General features: G+C 34.2%; 1 protein-coding gene and 1 pseudogene across 2 annotated transcripts; one reads left to right on the top strand and one right to left on the bottom strand.

Moving 5' to 3' along the window:
- Positions 1-1,170: 1,170 nt before the first annotated feature.
- On the bottom strand, positions 1,171-14,576 carry LOC149415046 (putative maleylacetoacetate isomerase 2). The gene is made up of 5 exons (XM_089642932.1): positions 14,259-14,576; positions 8,245-8,419; positions 4,497-4,618; positions 2,521-2,741; positions 1,171-1,412 (listed from the first exon to the last, which is right to left on the bottom strand). The coding sequence occupies exons 1-5, from the start codon at positions 14,265-14,267 to the stop codon at positions 1,283-1,285; spliced, it is 657 nt and encodes a 218-aa protein (XP_089499058.1). The 5' UTR covers positions 14,268-14,576; the 3' UTR covers positions 1,171-1,282.
- On the top strand, positions 14,041-18,506 carry LOC149415047 (protein stunted pseudogene; annotated as a pseudogene). The gene is made up of 2 exons (XR_016303852.1): positions 14,041-14,200; positions 18,140-18,506. The product of XR_016303852.1 is annotated as a protein stunted pseudogene (transcript).
- The last annotated feature ends 4,933 nt before the right edge of the window (positions 18,507-23,439 follow it).

Raw genomic sequence — 23,439 nt, forward strand, 5'->3', positions numbered from 1 at the left:
AGTTGTATACACCAAATATACAGTGTTCGTAAACTCGTAGCAACAAGCAAGAAACGATTTTACAAATTTTTATTTTAAACTTTTTCCATTTTTTTCGGTAAATATAATATTAATCCCCTAGCGGTCGATTTAAAAAAATTGACACGATTTACTCGAAAACGAAAGCTAGAATTAAAAAAAAGTTTCACCACAAAATCGACTCCAAATGTGATGTAGATACATTAGTTTCTCGCTTGTACTACGAACATCCGGACACCGTGTATATAATATGTACCTAAGTGTAAAGGCTGGTGCAGACGATCGTTCTACTGTAATCTCCTTATTTAAAGCCTTTTATTTGTTTTTTCTTGAAAAACTACTGGGCAAATCAGTCGTCTATAGCGGCCTTAAAGTACATCGGAGACGGTCAATATCAACTGTCAATAGTTACGTCAATTTGTGACATTGATGCGAATGACAATTACCACATTTAAGGCGATGCACTACGTCGTGTAATATTTTAAATCGAGCCGCTATCAATAACAGCCCTTACGTAGATGGCGATAAGGTTTAAATTCCCGCTTAACACCATCCGCCTGTTTTGATTTATGCATGAAAAAAACATGGCCAAAAAGTGCCTTTTATTTTATTTTGTGAATGTTCAGGCATAAATATTAAATTTTTTTTCGATCATTTTATAAATAACTTAATTTGCCACATTATACAATAAAATCATAACCGAAAATGGGTTCGTAAGTAGGAGATTATGAACTTTAAAGCAGTTTTCATAGGCCTTATGCATTGTTTTTTTCTGGGCTTATAAAAAGACTTATCTAAAAAATACTCGATTATTTCAAAGGCCAAGATGTATTCTACTCGCAGTATTTAATTAAAGCATCTGAAACATTTCTAGGCGACCGAATTTTCAAACCAAAAACACGTGATTTTGCATTACTACGTATGGCATCGCCTTAATTACACTGTAGAAACTGAACTGATAGTTAAATAGGCCTGTTTTCGGACTTTTTGCACTGGTTTTAGCAGAATTTAGTTCAATAAAGATGGTGGTGCAAATTACTAATTTATCGTTTAGTGAGACAATTGAAGCGATTGACAATTGAGACATCCCATTAACGCGACCGGCGGAATGATGTGAAATTTGATTGAACACATAAACAAGTTCTTGCCAAGGAGCAAAGGAGTTGATAATACTTAAGAGCTAATAGCACGTTGACATTGATCGTCTCAGGACGCCATTAGATGTAACGTCAGTGTAAAGAGTTAGGTGTTAGGTTAGGTTAGTTTAGGCTTTGGGCTTTCTAGGGGGACAGTCCGGTTGGTTGTCCGGATGAGTCAGGAAGAACGAAGGCTCCAGCGCCAGCTTGTCGCAGACCCTGTTCAGAGTCGGGTAAGGACTCAGGTCCAGCTTTAGTCTGGAACAAACAACACGGGTTTGATTACAGCAAAATTCCAGAATATTCATATAGTTTCAGCCGCCCTCAAAAGATACGAGTTTGTAGAAACAAAATATTAAATTTATATGATTTAAAGCATTGTTATCATATTCGGATCGCTTCTAAATGATATCCTCGGTTAAAAAAATGGGGTTCCGGAAAAAAATCTTTTAAAGGATTTCAGTTCAGAAGGTTTGCCGGCTGGAAATAAATATTAATATTATAAATGTAAGTGTACAATGTGCATGCCGCTCAAACTCAGAATCGAGTTCCGGTACGATCAAGAGAGTTAGGTGTGGTAGCTCTCTATCCCCCATCCATGAGGAAGGTTCCCGTTTTTACCTGAGGGGCGTACTTTTGATGATTTAAGGACCTTCTTTTCGCCTTTTATATATGTATTCGAGAGCATTCCACAACATTCCAGAACATCCCGGAACATTCCGGAATGATGTGGAATGTTCGGAAATAGTCTGGAACGTTCGGGAACATTCGGGAACATTCCGGAACATAATGAACAAAAAACGGGATTACAGACCGTTTCCTGATAAACTTTTAGTAAATTCGTAATCGTGACAATACATTGTTATCTCTAAATAGTATAAAACAATGTCACTATCCGCGTCTGTCTGTTTGTGCGCTTAGTTCTTCTAAACTATGCAACGGATTTTGATATTTCAGTTATTATTATTATATTTAGGTATCTGTAGGATTTATATGTCCAATTAGAAGTTCTACTGAGCCGAACCCTCTCATATGAAAATATCTGGAGTCGGTGAATTATTTTCCCATTTGATCTCTGGTGAGTTGACGTGTTGTTCTTGTATTGTTTCGTATTTATTATGCTTATATAATGCACTTGCATAATGTGGATTGACTAGATGATCATTTGTGGAAAAGTGTGTGGAAGGGTTTAGTTTTTCCTATGGGGGAAGATTTAACCCGGACATAAATTTGGAAAGATTTATAAAAAGGATTAAAACATAAAGATTGGTAACTGGTGGATACATTGCATATTATAGTACTAAATTAGATCCAAAACCAAAACCTTCAGAATTACGGAAAACTATATATTATTTGAAGAGCTTACTTCTTAGCATTGAACATCTGCGGCGCCAAACAGATATCTCCAATGGTGACCCTGTTTCCCACTACGAAGTCTCCGGCGGTACGGGATGCAATGGCTTCCACGGCGGCCAGTCCACGATGCGTCCAATGGTTGGCGAACTTCACGAAGGCCTTTTCGTCAGCCAGCATGGACATCTGCTTCAGACCCACGTTCTGAAGAGGCTGGATTCCAGACGCTATTACCTGTAACATGCGTGATGTCAAAATATAACTTTCCGTTGGAAATAATAGCTAAATGCCGTCACAGCTTAAACGGAAGCAATCTTCCCAACATGCTTTCTAATGAAATGTGTAGTGTCGGTAATATATTGTAAAGATAGTTTTAGTAATTAACCATAGGTGTCACTGCATGTTCAGCAAACAGGCGCTTGCGTAAACGAGGTTCCGAATGGTTCCGATTGGAATATCCGAACCTTAGCCGATCGTAGGGGCAGAGCTCAGTACAGTGATGGAGTAATGGTATGTCTGGGAAGAAGTCTTCAGATCGGGGGCATTTTGAATTTCAAAGGGAGAAAGGGAGTGTTTTTTATCATGCATTTTGTTTAGTGGTCATCTTTGAACGATGTGTTGAAAGGTTGTTGTGAAGAAACGTAGCTTATCTGGAATGCCTGTGTTTATGGAATATGTTATGTTGGTAAGGACATTTCCAATGTTTTCATAAACTAATGTACATATCTCGTTAGGGTATTTCCTTTTCCGTGTTAGTAGGGGGCAGTATGGCAGCACTGCCTTAAAAAACGCACGGATTTGTTACGCTAATTCTCTTTCTAAACTCTAGTACTGCCTCCAATTGAATACGGAAAAAGGAATACGCGGCCCCACACGTCAATATGTTTTTTTTAATTGCTTTATTTTTCCCAATTTTTACATTAATTACATACAATATTATAAAAATCAATTTGAATGATGGAAACCCACTAAGGCGCAGCCTGTAGGTGGGTAATAGATTTAAATACATTATATTATTTGTACCTATAAAGAAACAAACTGTGGGCATATAATACAAAAAAAAATTACATTTTGTCTATTTGTATAAAAAGTGATTACAATATTGTACAGTAAAGTTATAAGTTTTTAGTGTAATATATGGTGAATAGTTTATAAGAAACATAAAGTGATAAAAAAAGTTTCAACTGTTGTATTGAAAAGCCATAATTTTATTTATTTTAAATATTGAGGAAGTTTAGTAATCACTTGAATATTTTTCGGTAAGCGATTGAAAATACGAGGTCCAATGAAACTGCAGTGTGTTTGCATTTGTTTTGTGTTCGTTTGGGTAGTATAAAATACATTATTAGCAATTATGTTGCCACGGCACCAACTGGAGAGCAATTTGTTTGTAATTCTTTACGCAAATAAATTAGCTTATCATCTTGACGAACCTAACAAATCATTGAAGTCTCCTATAATTAACATTTCAACTGGGATTCTAAATATTACTCGTAATCCAAGATATTACAATATGTTTGGTGTAACTCAAAGTGACCAGCTCAGGCACAAGTTAGCCTATCAGAAGCTGGGCGTACTGTACAGGGCCCGCAGATACTGCAGACAGTACACAACAGACTGCTAACCTTGTACAAATCGCAAGTGCGCCCAATTGTAGAATTCAGAAGCCACCTCTGGTCTGGAGCCCCAAAATACAATCAGATTGTTTGAGAGCTTACAGTGTTTTTTCTAGGGTTTTATGCGAAGTAATGCATGTGTTTTCGGTTAAAAAAATTGATCGCCTAAAAATATTAAAGATTCTTCAATCAAATATTGCGAGTAGAACACCTATAATAACACCAGAGGATAGCTTTGCAGTGTGTCCAACCATTTAAATAAAAACTGCAAACTCTTTGAAACATTGCCTCAAGAATGAAAAAGAAAAATAAATAGTTGCCAGCAAAATAAATATATATTGGCCGTTCAAATCTTTAATAATTTTCAACTTACCATACTAATCTCCCTTGCTCTGGCCCGGCTGAGTTTATCCGATGGCAATATGGAATATGTCCCTGCGAAGTTCTCCTCCAAGTAACTTAGAATATTCAAAGATTCTACCAAGGTGGTTCCATCTGTTCACAGAAAATACAAACATTAATAAACGCGCTACTCAACACGGTATCACCTCTGAATGCTCGAAAGAAGAGACAATATCTTAAAATAAAGCCAAAATCTTAACGACGTAAGTGAGGTAGCCGTGCACAAAAATATGCGACGCGCGGCCTTGGCGTATTGGACAGATCTGCGGTTGAATTTTCCCTATCAAATTTCTAAAACAAAGTGGGTATCGTAACGACGTAAGTGATGAAGTCGTGTAAAAATAATTATCGGCGGGCGGGCCGGCGTAATGGACTAATCTACAGTCGACTTTGCCGATCTTTCCGTCGGGTATATTTTAATTATTTCTGATGAACGTATTGCTTAGTACTCAAATGTTCTCATCGTCTCTAGACCCACCACGGCGTGATAACCCAAAAAATAATCACTAAAAATTGTTCGATTAATATGAATATAACATATTTTTATAATGTCATTGGACAAATGTCGTAATTTTTAAACACATCTTTTTGATATAGTGAATAAATGCAAATCTTGGAAGTGGAAATTAACCAACTTTCCGATATACGACCGAGCTGAAACTCGGCAGATATACTCGTTATCGATCACAATGTATTCTATCAACTTTTGGTGGCAATCACGTATACACACGCGAATGTGTACGCATTTCTCTAAAATATGACATCACAGTATAAATGTCGACCCTACCCGATAGGAATTTGGCTCGGTTGTAAGGGTGGTTGACCCCAGTCCCTGGAGAGGATGGTTCAATCCTTAGTCAAACCATTTTTTTTAATAAATATTACATCCATTAATAAAAACAAAGTTTTAAAAAACCTTACCAACATTCCATAAGTAAATTTCTTCTTTTATAAGGCAATGATCATTGATCATGTGGAAGATATCTTTTAATTAACACTTTCAGCTTCACAAATCCTACATGTTTTATAATATTCCGTTTTTCACAAGTCTGCGCCAGTATCTCTTCCTTATCTCTATTATACTAAAATAAATTCGCTATCCGCGTCTGTTTGTTTGTGCCCTTAGTTCTTATTACGCAACGGATTTTCACTATCATTTAGAGAATTTCTTCCGGAAGGTTTATATGTATAAACATGCTCTTCTCTTCTCTTCGATGGTGCTACAGCCCATATCGAGCTTTGGCCTCCTGCAACAGTCGCCTCCAACTCCTCCTGTCCTCAGCGGCTGACTTCCAGTTTGTCACCTGGAGAAGCTGTGCTGCATCCCCTCTTACCTCATCTTCCCACCTCAGTCTGGGTCTTCCCACTTTTCTCTTTCCACCTGGGTGACCAGTCAGAATTCTTTTTGGGACGCGTGTATCCGGCATTTTCTGTACATGCCCAGCCCATCTCAGCCTGAGGAGTCTCATGTGTGCAGAGATGCTAGGGGCCTTATATATATCGTACAATTCTATATTGTGCCGGATACGCCACTATTCGCCCTCTTTCACGGGTCCACATATTCTTCTCAGCACCTTTCTTTCAAAAGTATCCAGCATAATGTATAAACATGCATATTATATTTATAGAAAGTAGAGAAAAGTCCGGGTACACGTCAGCTAGTGACTTATATTTAAGGCGATGCACTACGTCGTGTAATATTTGTAAATTGAGCCGCTATCAATAACAACCCTTACGTAGATGGCGATAAGGTTTAAATTCCCGCTTCTGCCTATTTTGATTTATGCAAGAAAAAAACATGGCCAAAAGGTGCCTTTTATTTTATTTTGTGGATGTTCAGGCATAAATATGTAAATTTTTTTCGATCATTTTATAAATAACTTAATTTGCCACATTATACAATAAAAGCATAACCGAAAATGGGTTCGTAAGAAGAGATTTTGAACTTTAAAGCAGTTTTCATAGACCTTATACATTATTTTTTTCTGGGCTTATAAAAAGACTTATCTAAAAAATACTCGATTATTTCAAAGGCCAAGATGTATTCTACTCGCAGTATTTAATTAAAGCATCTGAAATAGTTCTAGGCGACCAAATTTTCAAACCAAAAACACATGATTTTGCATTACTACGTATGGCATCGCCTTAATATACCCAGCTTATCGTAGTAAACAATTGATATTGATAATCAACGTTGATTGCATGCACTTGATTAATATCCTCATTTTACTAATTTATCTTGAATGAATATTAATTAGGTACCTACCTCTTTTCTTCACATTATCTACGGTTTTACTCTGGAGAGTGCTGAAATTTTGCACACTTGACGTTCGAATCAAGAGGAACGTCACTGTCTACATCTGATTTCGAAAAACTCTGTGTAAAGCCCGGACAACGCCGGGGACGTCAGCTAATCTATCTTATTTTTTTACGAGTATACAAAGACTAGTGTCTGAAGGACGGGTGGCCGGCATGAATTTGATTGCTATACAAATCTACATCAGTTTTATTCCGACATTGATGAAATTTGGACACTAAATCTTCAAAACAAGAGGAAGGTTACCACTGTCTATATGAGATTTCGGAAAGCCAACCTCATCGCCTTTTCACACCCTTAACCACTTGAGTGATTTTCGTCACACTATGCCGAGTTTGTAAAACGTCTTGAGTGATCGCACGCCATAAAATGCCATTTTTGACTAGCAGAAATCGTGCATTTAAGATTTTTTTATAAATTCTAAAAATTTAGGATAAATAGGTGAATTCATTGGCTATATAGCACTATAATCAGTTTATATGTCTCCGTATTAAAATTCAGAGGTATGATTGTTTTCAATGAGTGCGAGAAATTGCCAACTCGAATCAATCAACTCATATTCTAGTATTTGACGCGAGCACTCTATATATAAATCTAGCTATAAATCTGACTTCAACTGTGTCAAAGGGATTTGATTTTTGAAAATTCTTGGAGTATATAAGATTATGATGGAAACATAAAACAAAACATAACACTATTAAAGTATAAATCTCATTATTAGTTTATGTTCGCTGTTAAGCCAGGTTGTATAATATATGAGAGAGTCTACGAAGAAATATTTGTACTTGGGGTGATTTTGCACGAAAACGGTGCTATAAAAAATTTGCAATTATTATTATTAAGTTAGGTTAGGAAAGATTTTTTGTTCATTTTCGAAACTTTCTTCAATGTTCTGTTATATCAATGTTCTGTTTTGTCAATATTCTGTTAATCAATGTTTTGTATGTTATGTTTTTTCAATGTTAATTTTTGTCAATGTTCTTTTTTTCAATTATCTGTTATGTCAATGTTTTGTTTTGTCAAAGTCATGTTTTGTTTTGTTGTATTTTTTCGATGTTCTATTATATCAATGTTCTGTTTTGTTGGTGGTCTGTTTTCTACAAAGATATTAGAAAACAAGGTTTTCTCACTGTTCTGTTTTATCAATTTTCTGTTTTGTAAATGTTCTGTTTTCTCAATTTTCCATTTTGTTGATGGTCTGTTTTCTCCAAAGACATTAGAAAACAAGATTTTATCACTGTTCTTTTTTATCAATGTTCTGTTTGGTCAATGTTCTGTATGTTTTTTTAATGTTCTGTTTAATCGATGTCATGTTTTAGCAATGTTTTATTTAGTCGATGTTCTGTATTATCAATGTTGTGTTTAGTCACTGTTTGTCGTGGAACCATCATATTAATCCTACCGATAGTGAGAGCAGGAACCTTCTGCACCGGGTTAATCTTCTTGTATTCCTCGTCCAACTGTTGTCTCTTCTTCACAATGTCCACTGTCCTCAGTTCATAGTCTATGTTCTTCAAATGCAGCGCAATCCTCACTCGCCAAGAGCAAGAACTCCGCCAGAATGAGTATAAGATCGGCTGAAACAGTTGAATATTATGTAATTATACTTATGCACACTAATATATCCAACAAGCATCACTGCAGTACATCAGAATTGGTATCAGCACTCAATTGTTGACTGCTACTTCACTTCTTTGCCAACTGCGTTCAATCCTCCATTAATGTAGTTTCCTGCATTTACCCTTTGTTGTATCCGAAACTGCTTCCAAATTACAGCTTCATATAACATGAATTATGGACTGCGAATGAATTTAACATGAAATGAAGAGGATGATGTTTATTGGAATCGGTTAAGGAAGTATGTGTGAGGAAGAACAAGGTATGGAAAGAAAGAAAAAGGGACACCAATCACTTACCACGAAGCAGCACACAAAACAATATAATTTATTAGAGTTCCACCGCGATACCTTGAGGTAATTGTCGCCACAACAAAACTAATGAATACTTTAATTTACTTGAACGATATTAGAGTATTTCTCAAAATAAATGTACGTAACGAAAATGTAGTTACGAAATAGTGTTACGAAATAGTCATAAGACGTAACTAAATAGTAAACATAAGGCTTGTTTACACAATGGCAAATTTTATTTTACTTTTTTTATTATTTATTCAATTTAATTAGTTGTCGTCTTTTTTAAATGTAAGTAATTATCCTTTACTTTTTATTTATTGTACATACTACAAACATACATAAACTCACGACCCAAATATTTGTATTTTGTTAAACCAAAGGGGTTTAAAAAAAAACAAGGGAGTATAAATAAATGTTTTTAATCAAATTATCAGCTCCCAAATTGAAGTACCTAACACAATATACAACAAATCTTAAGAAATTAAAGAACAGGCACTGTTTAAACTATTAAAAATTTAATAACATACAATTATTTAGTTTGAATCACTATCCATTAGCGTTTTATAAATTTCTTCCTCATCTTTATAATAATTGAAATCTTTCCGAGACAAATTTGGTCAGTTTTTCAGTCTTTGGTTTATCACTCTGCTTTGGCGCATGAATATAGTCATTTAGTGATAGAGATTTAGAGATAAGGCCCTTACAAACCACTTTCTTTTTTGTATGTATATTTTCCAGTTTTTCGTTTTTAAGATAGTCACTCCACATGGTTTATCTTTGATTTTGTTAGAATCTTCATTTTCACTATTCATATTTTCAATATCAGCGTTATTTTCTATGGCATTATTATTTACTATTATAACATCTTCGATTTATTATATAATCCAGTTTCAATGGGAATAGCATCATTATTAGTCTTAGTTTGTTTATGCAATAATATTTTCAGAATATTCACTTGCCTTTTCATCCGATTACAGCACTGTCTTAAATTCTTATTTCGACTTTTTAATCGAGTATTTTCTTCAGTCAGCTTTTGTAGTCTTTCCTTTAGGATTTTTTTATTATTTTTTCTACGTTCAAATGTATTATTGTCTTGTGTCGTAGGATTAGCCTTTTTCTTTCTTTCAGCTCTTTTATCATTGGCTTGTCTCCACTTTGCCCGTAGCTCTTCTTTTTCTTCTTCTGTAAGAATTTCTTTTTTTATTTTTGATATTTTCTATAACTTTTGTTAAATGTTTAATTCGGATTTCCTCATATTTATTTTTATTTTCCTTTTTCAGTCTTTCTCTGTAAGCGTTTTGCCTTTTGGCATTGGTTTTTGGGGGCATTCCTAAAAAAAATTATGCTGTAGTTATGGTTTTATCAGAGTAAATAAAAATAAACTTATATTTAAATAAGCTTTTATAAAAAACTTAAGGCACTTATAAATATTGTATAGATCGCCTGTAGAACGGATAGTGTGTATGAGTGCCTCAAGCTTATTTAAAATAAAACCAGTATTGGACGGCTCAGCTTGATCTTCAAGTACTTGTCATTATGTATAATGCCATATAATCGCGATGATAAAACATACAAGTCCGACGACACCTGTTCTGCCATTGACCATCAGGAATTTCCAGCATCCTATGTATTACAACCTACCTACTTTCCAGCGCCATCAACAGATCTGCTCTATGGTATAATAAATTTTATTTTTTTCCTATTATATCTAAATACATATGTATATTTGTGCATTGTGCATAATATATTACATTATTACTAAACTTACATAAGACTTTCATAAAAATGCTAGACACACTTACAATATACTTACTTTTCTTAATCACGTTGTAACTGTGTACACTCAGCTTTACATTGAACTTTTTCGTTACGTTACGAAATTCATAACAAACGTTACGAAATTGTAATAAGAATTTATGTTATAAAAAGTCAATGGTTTGATAAAATTTAAAAGTGTTAATATGTAAGCTTAGCAATGTTCGTACCGCACATGTTACAAAAAGATAAGTAGAAAAAGACTTACCGTTTTGTGAAAAAAGGCTAAAATATTTTCTGTTACGAAATAGTGGTCCCACTAAAGAAACACGTTATTACTGATTTTAACAATTAATGTTATGGCGGAGAAGTCAGACCAACAATTAATCAGAAAGAGGCTAGTGTTTCCCATGTTAAATTTTACAAATGGGTTAAAAAATTACGGTGGAAGTACTAATAAAACGTAACTAAAGAGTAGTTACTAAAAAGTAAATGGTGATGTCTCACTTTGTTTTTTGTGCATAAATTATTAATTTATTATGAAACCCCATAGAAAATTACCCTTTTACAGAAACTACATTTAATCAAGACCCTAAAACATACAAAAAATCACATATTATAACGTTATTATCGCATTTTATGAAGTATAAACAAATGAGGTGGGTAGGGTGGCAATTTTATTTTGTATGGAAGGTAAAAATCGATATTTTTTAAAAAATTAAAATATTTGTGAATTAATACGATTGTAATGTTTATTTTTCGATGTTTTAAAGCCTAATATTTATTCTACAAAATGGTGCATATTTTTTTTGTATGATTAATTAAAAACATGTGAAATTTTTGAACTGTTTGTAGGCACACTTTATTTTTCCAAAATGTACACTTTTTTTGAGAAATACTCATTAAGCACTTTCAATACTTCCTTATTTTCAAAGATTATGTACACGATAACCACAAACAATTGCTTCCATTACCTACTTCAATTCTTCTTTTGTTTTTTTTTTCAAACAAACGCACTCGAATTTCAGTGTGCGATTGTTCTAAATTTCAAATCCTTTTCCACCAAGGTGATGGTTGAAGGTAGGAACTGGATAAATCAGATGCCAGTAAGAACTAAGCATAATATATGATCATTTCAAAACCAAACACCCTTCATTCAATATATTATCCCTATCAGCACTGTTTACGTACTCTCTCTTTCAAACACCGTGACTTTAGACTTACTTACATTCATCATAATTTGTTCATCTTAGGGCCCGTTCCCACTTCCGTTTTCAAATCGGGGGCGGGTCCCGTTTTAAAATCGGATGCTCTAGTGGCTGTAGTGGATGTATGGAGCTGTTCACACTTGTCCGACACGATTTGAAAACGGATCCGACATTTTTTGTCGGATGGCTCGCCTACGCAGCGCGTCCGTTTTCAAATCGTGTCGGCACACGCTCGCTCATAGTGTTGTATGGAGCTGTTCACACTTGTCGTCCAGTCGTTCCGGCAGAGTCCCCGCCAAACCCCGACCCCTCCCCGCCCGCTCCCTGTCGCAAGGAAGCAGGCACGCAGCGTGCTTGTATTTGGTTATTTTGTTAAGTAAATAAATCAAAACTACAATAATGGATAAGGAAATAAATCCCGAAAATTTAATACCACTGGTCGAAGAAAGAGTATGGTAATATTTTATCTTTAACTAAATAAAAACAAAACACTTGGTGTACACAACTTTTGTACATCAAAATTTTTATTTTATTTTATTTAAGTTTACTTTTTTTTAAATTTTAAAGCTTTAATGAGATGCACGGAAGAGCGTATTAGTTAAATAAACACACAATAAAAAATATTTGAGTGTTTATTGTTTTCTTACTTTAAAATATCGATAGCCTTTCTTCAGGACAAATGCACTTTCTCAATTTTGTATTTTGATATGTTAAGCTCTCTGAAACTCATTCCAGTAGATGGTTAAAGGAAGTGATAGACATTCTCTTAAGCCATTAAGCGCCCTTGAGGTGATTTTTCATGGTGAAAACGGCGCTATATAAATAATCCAATCATTATTATTCTAAAATAATTAAAGAACTTTAGTTCATCACTTCTTAACTCACCAATTAACACTTGGAAAATTCCTACAGAAAATCATTCGGCTATGATTGGGTGTACCCAAAATTTTCTTTTCACTTTTTTCCTTCTATTTAATAAGTACCACATGACAACAAGAGCTTCATCGTCGTCCATTGCGCACCATTACTGAATAATGAGCAAATAACATGTTTTTGTTGAATCGACAATCATTTTTTTTCGTAGAGTATGGTCCGTTTTTAAAACGGATCCGTTTTTAAAACGGTAGTGTGAACAGGGCCATTGGCCGTCCGTTTTTAAAACGGGACCCGCCTCCGATTTGAAAACGGAAGTGGGAACGGGCCCTTAGACACGAGAGAATCTGAAGGTGGCTGACGATAGAAAAAAAATGACTGAATACTTTAGAAATGAGATCCCTGACGCGTACGTGTAATATGTACGCGTGAGAAATGTGATTATTCACAAGAGACGCTTAGATGGTTCGGGCATGTAGAGTGAATGAACTAACAAAGGAGTGTAAGAAGAAAATATGACGCCAATGTGAATGGTAATAGAAGTCTGAGACAAGCGAGGAAGACACGATCAAATTAATCAAATACTTGAGTCACGCCATTTCAAGGGTCAGGATAACATAAGAATATGTAGAGTGTTGATGAAGCAAGGAGTGTGTGTCAAGAACGAGTTTATTGGCAATTCATCCTCTCTGCCTACTACCCCTTCGTAATAGTTAGTTCCTTAGTATATTAGTTAGGTTATTGAGGGAAACTATCTCCCTCGGGGCCTATTCGGTTTTCAGTTTTCCAAGAATTCATTTTGTACTCCAGGCCTGACACGGACTCAAATCCTCTCTCTAAAGTCTCATTTCATTTTGTATAACGGTGAGATACATGATTTGAAAAGCGTTACAAATAGAGAAAACTACGCTTTGTATTTTCATTTAGAAGTTTATAGTTTTAAAAAAATATTTGTCAAGTATTGCAATTTTTATATAAAACGAAAAAATTTAAGTGGCAATAACTTTTATAATAGCTTTTCTAAGTAAACATGTTTTTAGTTTAATGTTAAGTAGTAATTACATGTTCCACGATAACCGATAAGCGAGTACCTAGTCGGTAAGCGACTTAAGATTAAGATATTATGCTTACTTACTTTTCGCCCTTGAGGTGATTTTTTCACGAAAACGGCGCTATATAAATAATCCAATCATTATTATTATTAATATTTTGAATTACAAATGTCGATTTGTAATTAGTACTGAAATCTAAAAGATTTACTTTATTTGTAATAAGTGCTAAAGTCTGCTTTCAAAACCAGAATTTTATTTTGAAATACGTTCAAAAACAGCGAATCTGTTTAAAATTAAATGTCAAGCGGTAGTATTTGATGTCATGATAATATTAGCCTGTCGAGGCACGAGAGGTATTTTATTATCAGAAGCATATAACTGTAGGTAGGTAATAAATAGGTACCCGACTACCATTATCTCTCTGAAAATCAGAAGTTTACTGGATAGGAAAAAAAGGAATCTACTAAACCAGCAATAACTTGTTATGTCACAAATTCTCCATCTTTTTTTCAATCACATAACCTCAATCTGTCTAGCTGTCACGAGCGCTCGTTCAGGTTAGTTTTTCGCCATTTATTAACAAATTACACATTAAAACACACAATTAATCGTTACCTGAGACATTTTGTGCAGAACTAAACACTTATTAACGATATTTACAGTTCGTTTACGTGAAATTAAACCAATTACAAAATTTCGTGGGCGAACCTTCGATGTTCGTTTGGACTTTGAAACACGATATTATAATCAACGAATAATAATAAAACGAATGAATATAATTCCGGTTTTAGGTGAGCGCGACTTAAATTTTAAACCAATACAATAAATAATCTCGAACGGATTGTAGACTTTACACAATAAAATGATCGAACCAACTCTCAATGAATTAATTTATTTTCGTTTAGGTTTCACGTAACAGTTCATTTCGATTCGTTTATCTGCAATTGCATACTGTCGCAAATGATGCCATAACCCTTGTATGTGTTATCTATGTTTGCCTGTTTTTAATTATTCTATTTCTTGCGATAAATAAGTTATTAAAATAAGTGCCCAAAAATAGATATTTTTATATTTTTCATTCTTAGTGAGGGATTAATTAATTGTTAAAAATGATATTGCTGGGTATATAACTCGTATAGTTTCTGCTTTTAAAAATGTTTTCCGTTTTAAATTTTATAGGTCCCATCAATAATGTATTATTTTTGAGACAGTTGAAGATTTCATAGCATAATCAGTTTGAAGAAGTGTGATACAATATGCACATCACTTCTGACCCGTAGATGGTTCATACCGAGCATGCCCAAGAGAAAGTCAGTAGGTTAGATCCACGGGTAGTAACCATGCTCCCTCATTTAGAGGTATCTCAGGAATCTCATGATCTCATGCACAGAATTGGTTATTAGGTTGTTAGCTAACATACTTTGCCGCAAAACATCTTTTAAAACGGGAGATTTTTAACATTGAAAACCAATGTATCTGTATATATCGTTCAGCTACTTCTGGCAAAGTGACCGTAATATTTATTGAAGACTAACTGACGTGTACCCGGCGTTGGTGGGGATTATCCTTAAGAGATAGATATATACTACGTGGATTTTTCAGAAGGCCTTTTCAAGATATACAATTCTGTAAAACATTATTCTTAACAGGAATGCTCGATTTCAATACATTAGAAGCCCGCAGAAAAATATTTTTAGGCAAACACTTTTTTAAGTTAATCTCTGGTACAATACACAATCCGCCTATGTTGAAAGAGGTTAACTTTTATGTCCCTAACAATTATACTCGAGGGAGATCCCATGCACTCTTATATGCTCCGAAAGCGAGGACTTCTGCCTATCAGAACGCGCCAATAAACAGAGCGACTCAACTGCTTAACGATTCTGCATTAGCCATCGACATTTTCAATGTCACCTACAGACAATTCAGTAACTATCTTTTAACACATGTCACAAAATAGTAAAACTGCCACTGTAAACTTTTTAATTTGTAATCTTCTCCACGATATATTGGTGTATAACCGTTTTATGGAGAACATGAAAAAATAAATAAATAAATTATTTTGATGGATCTCTTAAGGTTCAGCCAGCGTTAGCAATGTAAGCGTACAAAAATAATTTTTTTACGACTTGATTACAAATATTAATATGCGTGTTTTATGTATATAAACCTTCCGGAAGAAATTCTCTAAATGGTAGTGAAAATTCTATCAAAATCATTTGCCCAGTTTAGAAGAACTAAGGGCACAAACAGACAGACGCGGATAGCGACTTTATTTTATACTATTTGGAGATGCCGTCAGAAAGTCGGAGAATTTGTGTATTTCCGCTTCTCAATACAATAAAAATAAATGGTATATTTCTGAATGTATCCGAAAACTAGAAACTGTTCTTGAAAGGAGGTGAAATACATATTTTTTTAATACTAAACGGTTGAAATCAAACATAAAAAGTTTTGAAATTTTTCATCTAATCAGTAAACTACTTAAAAAAACAAAAAATGTATTAGAAAAATTACCCCCACCTAACTTTTTGTTGTTTCGTATAAAAATAATTCACAAAAATTCATAATTTTTTCTCAAATTGTAGTCAGAGCCTTTGGTTTCATAAAGGTGTACATTTTAATTACTCGGTGGTTAACTTCTAGATTTGAATATAAAGCTTGATGTTTCCTCTTTCTAACACTGTTTAATTCATATTTCTAACTGTGACGGTAAGGTTAAGGTAAGGAAACATTACCCGTAACGTTTGCTGTTGATCCAAAATCTGACTTTCTGCTTTATGGTTGAGAAGTTGAATTGTTTGGCAATATTATTATGTGTTGATTTAGTGGCAAATTGTCTATAAGAAGCATTTAAAACACCTTTTAAAATACAGTTACATAAATGACAAAATTCAATAACCCACAACAAAACATCTCTTCACTTTTCTGCTATACAAATAACATTAAAAAACATATAAACGTAGTGTTTGGTTTGAACCTTGTGAACTTATAACCTCAAATCCTTTTATAAATATATTGCATTCTCATTACTACACTGCCGTAACTCAAAATATATCAAACTGAGATCTTGGACTTAGAAGTTTTACGTCCAAACTTTGTGTCAATAATAATGAACGAACCTGGATCAAGATATGAAAAGTATTATATGCCGTGCTGCAATTCTTCCCTCTTTAATCAATGTTTCAGTGTTACGGTGTCAATCATAAGAGCATTCTAGCATCATCAGGAATCAGGACAGATGATGGACACTGTAGCGGTGTCCGAAATGTTGATAGAAGGAGGAAGCGTAGCACGACATAATAACCTAAAAAATAATCACAATAACATTATTCAAGATTTGTGTATACATAATATCGTCAGTAAGTCCAATATCGCAGAAGAACCATTTATAAAAATTTTCAGGAGAGACAAAATACTATCTTATGAACTGGGGATGGTTCATTCACGGTATTGACTTTAACCCAGTACTATTGATCAATTTCTAAATTTGAAAGCACCAATCGATGCGGCTTGTGGTTGTTCAACTGAATGCGTCAAAAAAATATACAGTATTGTCTCTGTAATCCGAACCACCGGATTACGGGGACGGGGTACACCCGCCCCCCCAGATTAAAACACAAAACATCCAAGAAAACATTTGTTTTCAGTGGGTAGTTCTTAATAATTAATGAATAGTGCGCTGACTCCGGTAAAACTGATACTATTTACAATTAGCAAGCAACATTCTGATTGAAGTGTATCAAAAATCAGTCGTAAAAATAAACTATAGACGAACGATAAACGATAGTAGTTTGGTTAAGCAAAGAAAAAAGAAACAAATTACTCTATTCAAATCGTAAATAAAGTCGCGTGTTCGATTCCTCGGCTGGCTAAGTCCTCCATTACAACACAAGCAACATTTTCGGCTTTCTGTGGTGGTAGTAGGAGATTTTCAAACATTGTTGGGTTATTCGTAACCCGGGAATGTTTGTCTTTCTTTTAAAAAAAAAAAAAAAAATCAAAATGTGTAATATTGGTGATATCTGTGCTGAGCTTACATTCCAACCAAGCCGAGCTTAAAAGCAATTGATGTACCGGGCTTTAGTGGAGAGAGTTGTATGATGTTAGTGAGGGAATATACCATTGGTAATTCCACACCGTCTTACTAATTAGATTCTTACATGCAAGTTCGACGCTGGTGTAGTAAAGCCGGCCTTGAGCCCGGTTTATGACCCAGGTTTTTTTTTGCATTATTTCGTAGTGGCTTATAGACTTTGTTGTTTTTATTATAGATCTTTGTTCCCCTTTGTTTCTCCAACATATTTTGAATCCCTTTTTTACTGGAATGTCCAACATAATAAATTATTGTATATCATTTTTACTCACAGAATTTAACTGAGAGCTAAGCCCAAGATATAGTATACTGATTTGCAGTTCCCTTCCATAATTAACACTGTTGTACCGCTAACAATGATGCACGATATAACCCAGCATGTGTTTTCTCCTCATTCCAGCGAACATATTTATTCCCGCCCCTCACAACACAACATAACCTCACAATGTCCGCCTGGAGAACGCTCGGTCTTACCTACATCAACTACTCGACCATCGCAGCTAAGGTCCTGCGGAGGTCGCTGAAGCCAGTGGAGAGGTTGGCCGCTGAGAAGAGAGATGTCAGCAGCATCAGATTTACCAGCTGGGAGAATGGAAAAGCCATTAAAGTCGATGCCAACAAGTAAATTAACAAACCATTCTTCGGTTCGGTGAAGAATCTGATGTCCTAAGTTATGTTGATTTATTTGTATTATAATTTATGATGATTTTTATTTGGAACATGTCATTCCGTTCGAGCATTTAAAAATAAAGTCAGTCTAGCAATTTTTTAATAGTTTTATTGGATTTTTACTGTTATTATTGTCACAACTATATTGTATTCTGTGACAATCAATTCACCTCAGGGTTCTCACTTCTTTAGCATTCATTCTATTTTCATCCTTCCTCTGCCAGTTCCATGTCTCACTGCCATACATCAGGGTAGGTACCAACACCCATCGTGGACTGCTAGCTTACTTACTTTGGACAATTTTTTGTTAGCGCCAACGGCGTCCAGTCCTCCATTAATGGAGCTACCTGCATCTACCCTTCTAATATCTCTATCAGCCTTCCCATTTCTCATAAAAATACTTCTTTGTGTGATATGACCGTGTAAAAAATGTGGACATCTGCAAAGAATGCAAGGCTGAGTGTAAGCGTAATGAGAAGATAAGGAAAGGCTGTGCTTGGAAAAGAAGAATATATGATGCAAATGTGAATGGCAGAAGAAGTCTGGGATGCCCGAGGAAGACATGGCACGATCAAGTGAATCAGATACTTGAGTCGGGCCATGTCAACAATCCGGTTAACATAAGGGTATGGCGAAGGAGGCCCTGAGGAAAACATATTCCGTTGGGGTCTGTCACCTTTGAGGATGCTGTGTCGAGAGTCTTTTAGAGGAGAGTAAGTAGTGAAACTGGATCTTGAAGAAACCCATGTTGTAGGAGGGAGGAAACACAAAGGCCTGGAAATCAATCCTCATATCAGACATCTTCACTGATCACACTGCCACATGTTATAATGGATAATGTGATATGCGCTCTGTCTTGTCTGTACGGTGCTGCTGGAATGAGACGGAGTGTGTATCGCTTGATGCGTTAGGTTGCAAGTGTTAATGGCTAAAGTCTTTGGGTACATGCTGATACACCCTGTATACATATGTTAAGTTAGGTTATTTTCTTCTCTGTTCTGTTTCATCACTATAGATTCTTTTTAGCACTGTTCAGTTTAATCATAATAATATTCCTGTATTTGCCCTCCAGATATCGAACAGAAATATCCTAGAATTGTTATCTACATATAATGATTTGAAACAAAAATCTGATGTCGCCAACTTCTAGAAGATCTTTCAACTCCTCAGTCGCAGACAGCCAGTGGAATTTATTATTTGCTCAAGAAGGAATCTCTGTTTTTTAAATAGATGGTTCAATTTCACCTGACAAAGTAAGTTAAAATTGATCTCACATCAGCTATTCAGATATTCTGATTTCATTCTTTACGCTGACGATATGAAAATATACAAATGCATAAGCTCAACAGATGATTGCAATAAATTGCAAGAAGATATTAATGGAATTAATGAATATTGCAAAGAAAACCAAGTATTCCTAAACATAGATAAATGTAATTCAATAATATTTTCACGTAAATGTCACCCAATCATCCATACTTATTATCTAATCCATGTCCCTCTCCAACGAGTAGAAAAAATCAGAGACCTTGGAGTATTACTTGACCCTAAATTACTTTTTAAAGATCATATTGAAAACATTTTAGAAAAAGCCTACAAACAAATGGGCTTCATTCTACGAATCACAAAACCATTCAATAAACCTTTTACACTTGAACTACTTTATATGGCATACGTAAGATCTCATCTCGAATTTGCATCTGTCATTTGGAATCCACAATACCAAACTTATATTAACCGAATTGAAAATATTCAAACAAAATTCCTGAAACACCTGTCATATCGTTTTGAAAATCATCAATGTAATCCTATTACTCTCTACAAACGAAGATAAAATTTTTGACGTACTGTTTCTGTACAAAATTGTGAACTGCCTTATTGACTCCCCAGCCCTGTTAGAAAGGATTGCATTTCATTGTCCTGAACACAATACCAGATCAAATACCTTATTTTATATACAAGATTTCAAATCGAAATACGCACAAAACTCCTTGCTCGGGCGTATCTGCAAATCTTATAATGCCTTAAGCGATATTGACATTTTCCACTGTACCCTTAAATCGTTTAAAATCAAATTAACCTTACTATGTACCTAAGTTAAAAATCTTACTTCTGTATTGTTTAGTATTCTCTTTTTAATCATTTTTCACACACACTATGTACTTTATTACTTTTAATTAATTTCTAGCTTTTATAAATATTATAAATGGAACTTAGATGGTTTAAATCATGTTCTATATTTTATGTTCAATTATTTTTTTTTTGTAAAACTATGTTTCCTAAATAAACTAAAATAAAAAAAATCAGCTGCAACACACTTTTATCGGTACACCACATTATTATATTAAAAATAATTATATGCAAGGCCAAGGTAATTAGGTCAAAAAACTAATTAGGTCAGCAAAATATCAAATAAAACAAATGTCATAATAAACACTTTATTTTTATTAAAGAAAATAATATGTTGTTTTAATGATATCAATTAAGGTTAAACGCAACGCTCGTTGTATTCTACGTGTTCACAGATGGCGTTAATTAATTAATTTTGTTTAAATACGCTTTTGCAAGGTATTGTTTTACAGTATTAAGACAAATTATTTGTTTGCGCCCTCATATACGCAATATGAATATGAATAAATAGTTTTGTCCATATAAAACTCAATTCTATCGAGAAAGGCATACAAATACAATATTGGATTGAATCATCGGTAAAATATTGTATTTGTGTGCCTTTCTCGAAAGAATTAAGTCTTTAAACGAACAAAACTATTGATTCATATTCATATTGCGTATATACGGGCGCAAACAAATGATTTATCTTAATATTGTAAAGCAATACCTTGCAAAAGCGTATTTAAACAAAATTAATTAATTAACGCCATCTGTGAACACGTAGAATACAACGAGTGTTGCGTTTAACCTTAATAACTGGCATTGTTAAATTCACTCCCAGATTCACTCGCTGACCATATTTGGAGATTTGACAAAAACACAAGCGATCTTTTACAAAATTTGCTGTCATATAGTACAAAGGCATCACCCAAATGCATTATTCATAATTAATTAGTTAACAATAATATTCAATGTCCGGAGTTGCTAAATAAGATTCAATTTAATGAACCTGCGCGTTCCACATGCTCTTCTTTCCTGTTCAAAGTAGATCAATGCAAAACAAACTATAAAACAAAACTCTCACTTGAACAGACATGACATTATATCAAAAATGGACATTTTCAATTGCGAGAACAAATATATTTATTTATTTAACGCCCAGAGAGCTTTTACATGTAGGTGGTACAATTTTGATGAGAGACAATTTTGAAACATGAGAAATAAATAATAAAAATAAAATTACATTAATAAATAATATATGCAAGAAACAAAATTGAAAAGAACAAGAATATAAATTAAAAATACAGCAATTTAACTGGTTTACAAAAATACAACTTCCATTTAGGAATAGTGTTGAAATAAGTCTTTTACGAGATCCACAAAATTCGCAAAGTTAATATTAAATATATCGACATCACCTAAGTATTGGATTTCCATAGTGTGAAACTGTTGTACATATTGGGGAGTTCGCAGTGTAATTGTGCTTATGTATGTTGCAGTGGAATAGTGTATTTTGTCCTGTTGTTATTGTAGGTATTCAAATTATTAAAGTCGATAATAGTATGATTTTGTTTCTGTTCGTTTATATGTATAATTCTTTAGTGAATTGAATTTGTTTTATGACTACTAGTTTTTCTGAATAATTATTATCAAAAGTTTTTCTTATTGTTGTTTTATATAATCGCAAGTTGAATAAATATAAAGTGTCTATAAAAGAATGTTTTTCTGATATGTCACAAGTAATTTTTCTGTTTTTGTTTATATCATTATGTTATGAAATTAATTTATTTTATGTACACACATTCTGTCTTCTTATTATATTACGAGCTGACGTTTACCCGCCATTGCTCTACTTTTCTCTACTTTCTATAAATACAATATGCATGTATTATATAAATATATACATACCTTCCGGAAGAAATTCTCTAAATGATAGTGAAAACCCTATCAAAATTCGTTGCGTAGTTTAGAAGAACTAAGCGCACAAACAGACAGACTCCGATAACGACGTTGTTGAGTACTATTATTAGAGATATGGTTTTGTTTTATATAATTCTGTTCATTTAAAACATTGAGGTATATAGATGGTCTATCTTCCTTAAAAAAACAGTGTAAAATGTGGTTCCTGTGCGGGAAGTAAGAAGGGGGTGTGACGGCTGCCGATGTCGCCCGAAACCTCCCCACCGTGAACGAACTCTCAATTTACACAACTACTGATTATGGTAAAACCCTATTTACCGATGAACAGTTATACCATTGCTTTCATTATCTTTTCCGGTTTGACTTGTACAATATCTCAGCGTGCTTGTTGGCATTTCGAAGTTATCGCCGGCGAGCGCTTGCAACAATGAACTGATGTAAGTGGCCTATACTTCGTACGCCAATGTTGACTCTATCTATATACCTCACTGGCACAATGAGGAAATCTAAAATTGGTTGTATTTTTGGTATAATGTAAAATATAATTCAACTCTTGATTTCCCAGAAATTGATAAATAAATATATTGGATTATCATAGCTCGTGGATAGAAATTACAAATTAAGTCAGATTCACGGAAAAAAAATTGTAATATAGAAGCCTGTTAGAAGGTTTTTATTGGAGCCCTGCCAAGTTTTGGGTACGTCATCTTACATTCTTCGAATCGGAAAATAAAGAAATTTATGAACACCTACAGCTCCTACACCAGCACAGATACATGGTTGTTGCCAAATCAACTGGAATTTTCGCATGCACCTAAATAGCTCTCGACAGAGCATTAGTGCAATTTTGTATGAATGGCATTGAAGCCAAAACTAGGCTGAGGGGATTACCTGCCAGCCATCTTGTATGACCAACTTTTAAACTGATTTGTGTGCAGAGTGGTGTACATCGAAATATTATTATTTTATTTACAAAGAATGGCTTTTTAGGTCCGTGGA

Source organism: Hesperophylax consimilis, chromosome 19 (genome assembly GCF_061612785.1).
Source record: "Hesperophylax consimilis isolate HC1 chromosome 19, BYU_Hcon_1.0, whole genome shotgun sequence".
NCBI classification, from domain to species: Eukaryota; Metazoa; Arthropoda; class Insecta; order Trichoptera; family Limnephilidae; genus Hesperophylax; species Hesperophylax consimilis.

What these genes read in the sequence shown, in the direction of transcription:
- LOC149415046 (XM_089642932.1), bottom strand. An exon ending in GGTTCCTGCTCTCACTATCG is followed by an intron (nt 4,619 to 8,244) that starts GTAGGATTAATA and finishes TTCTGTGAACAG; the next exon opens with ATGGAACCACCTTGGTAGAA. An exon ending in CAGATGTTCAATGCTAAGAA is followed by an intron (nt 1,413 to 2,520) that starts GTAAGCTCTTCA and finishes TGTTTGTTCCAG; the next exon opens with ACTAAAGCTGGACCTGAGTC.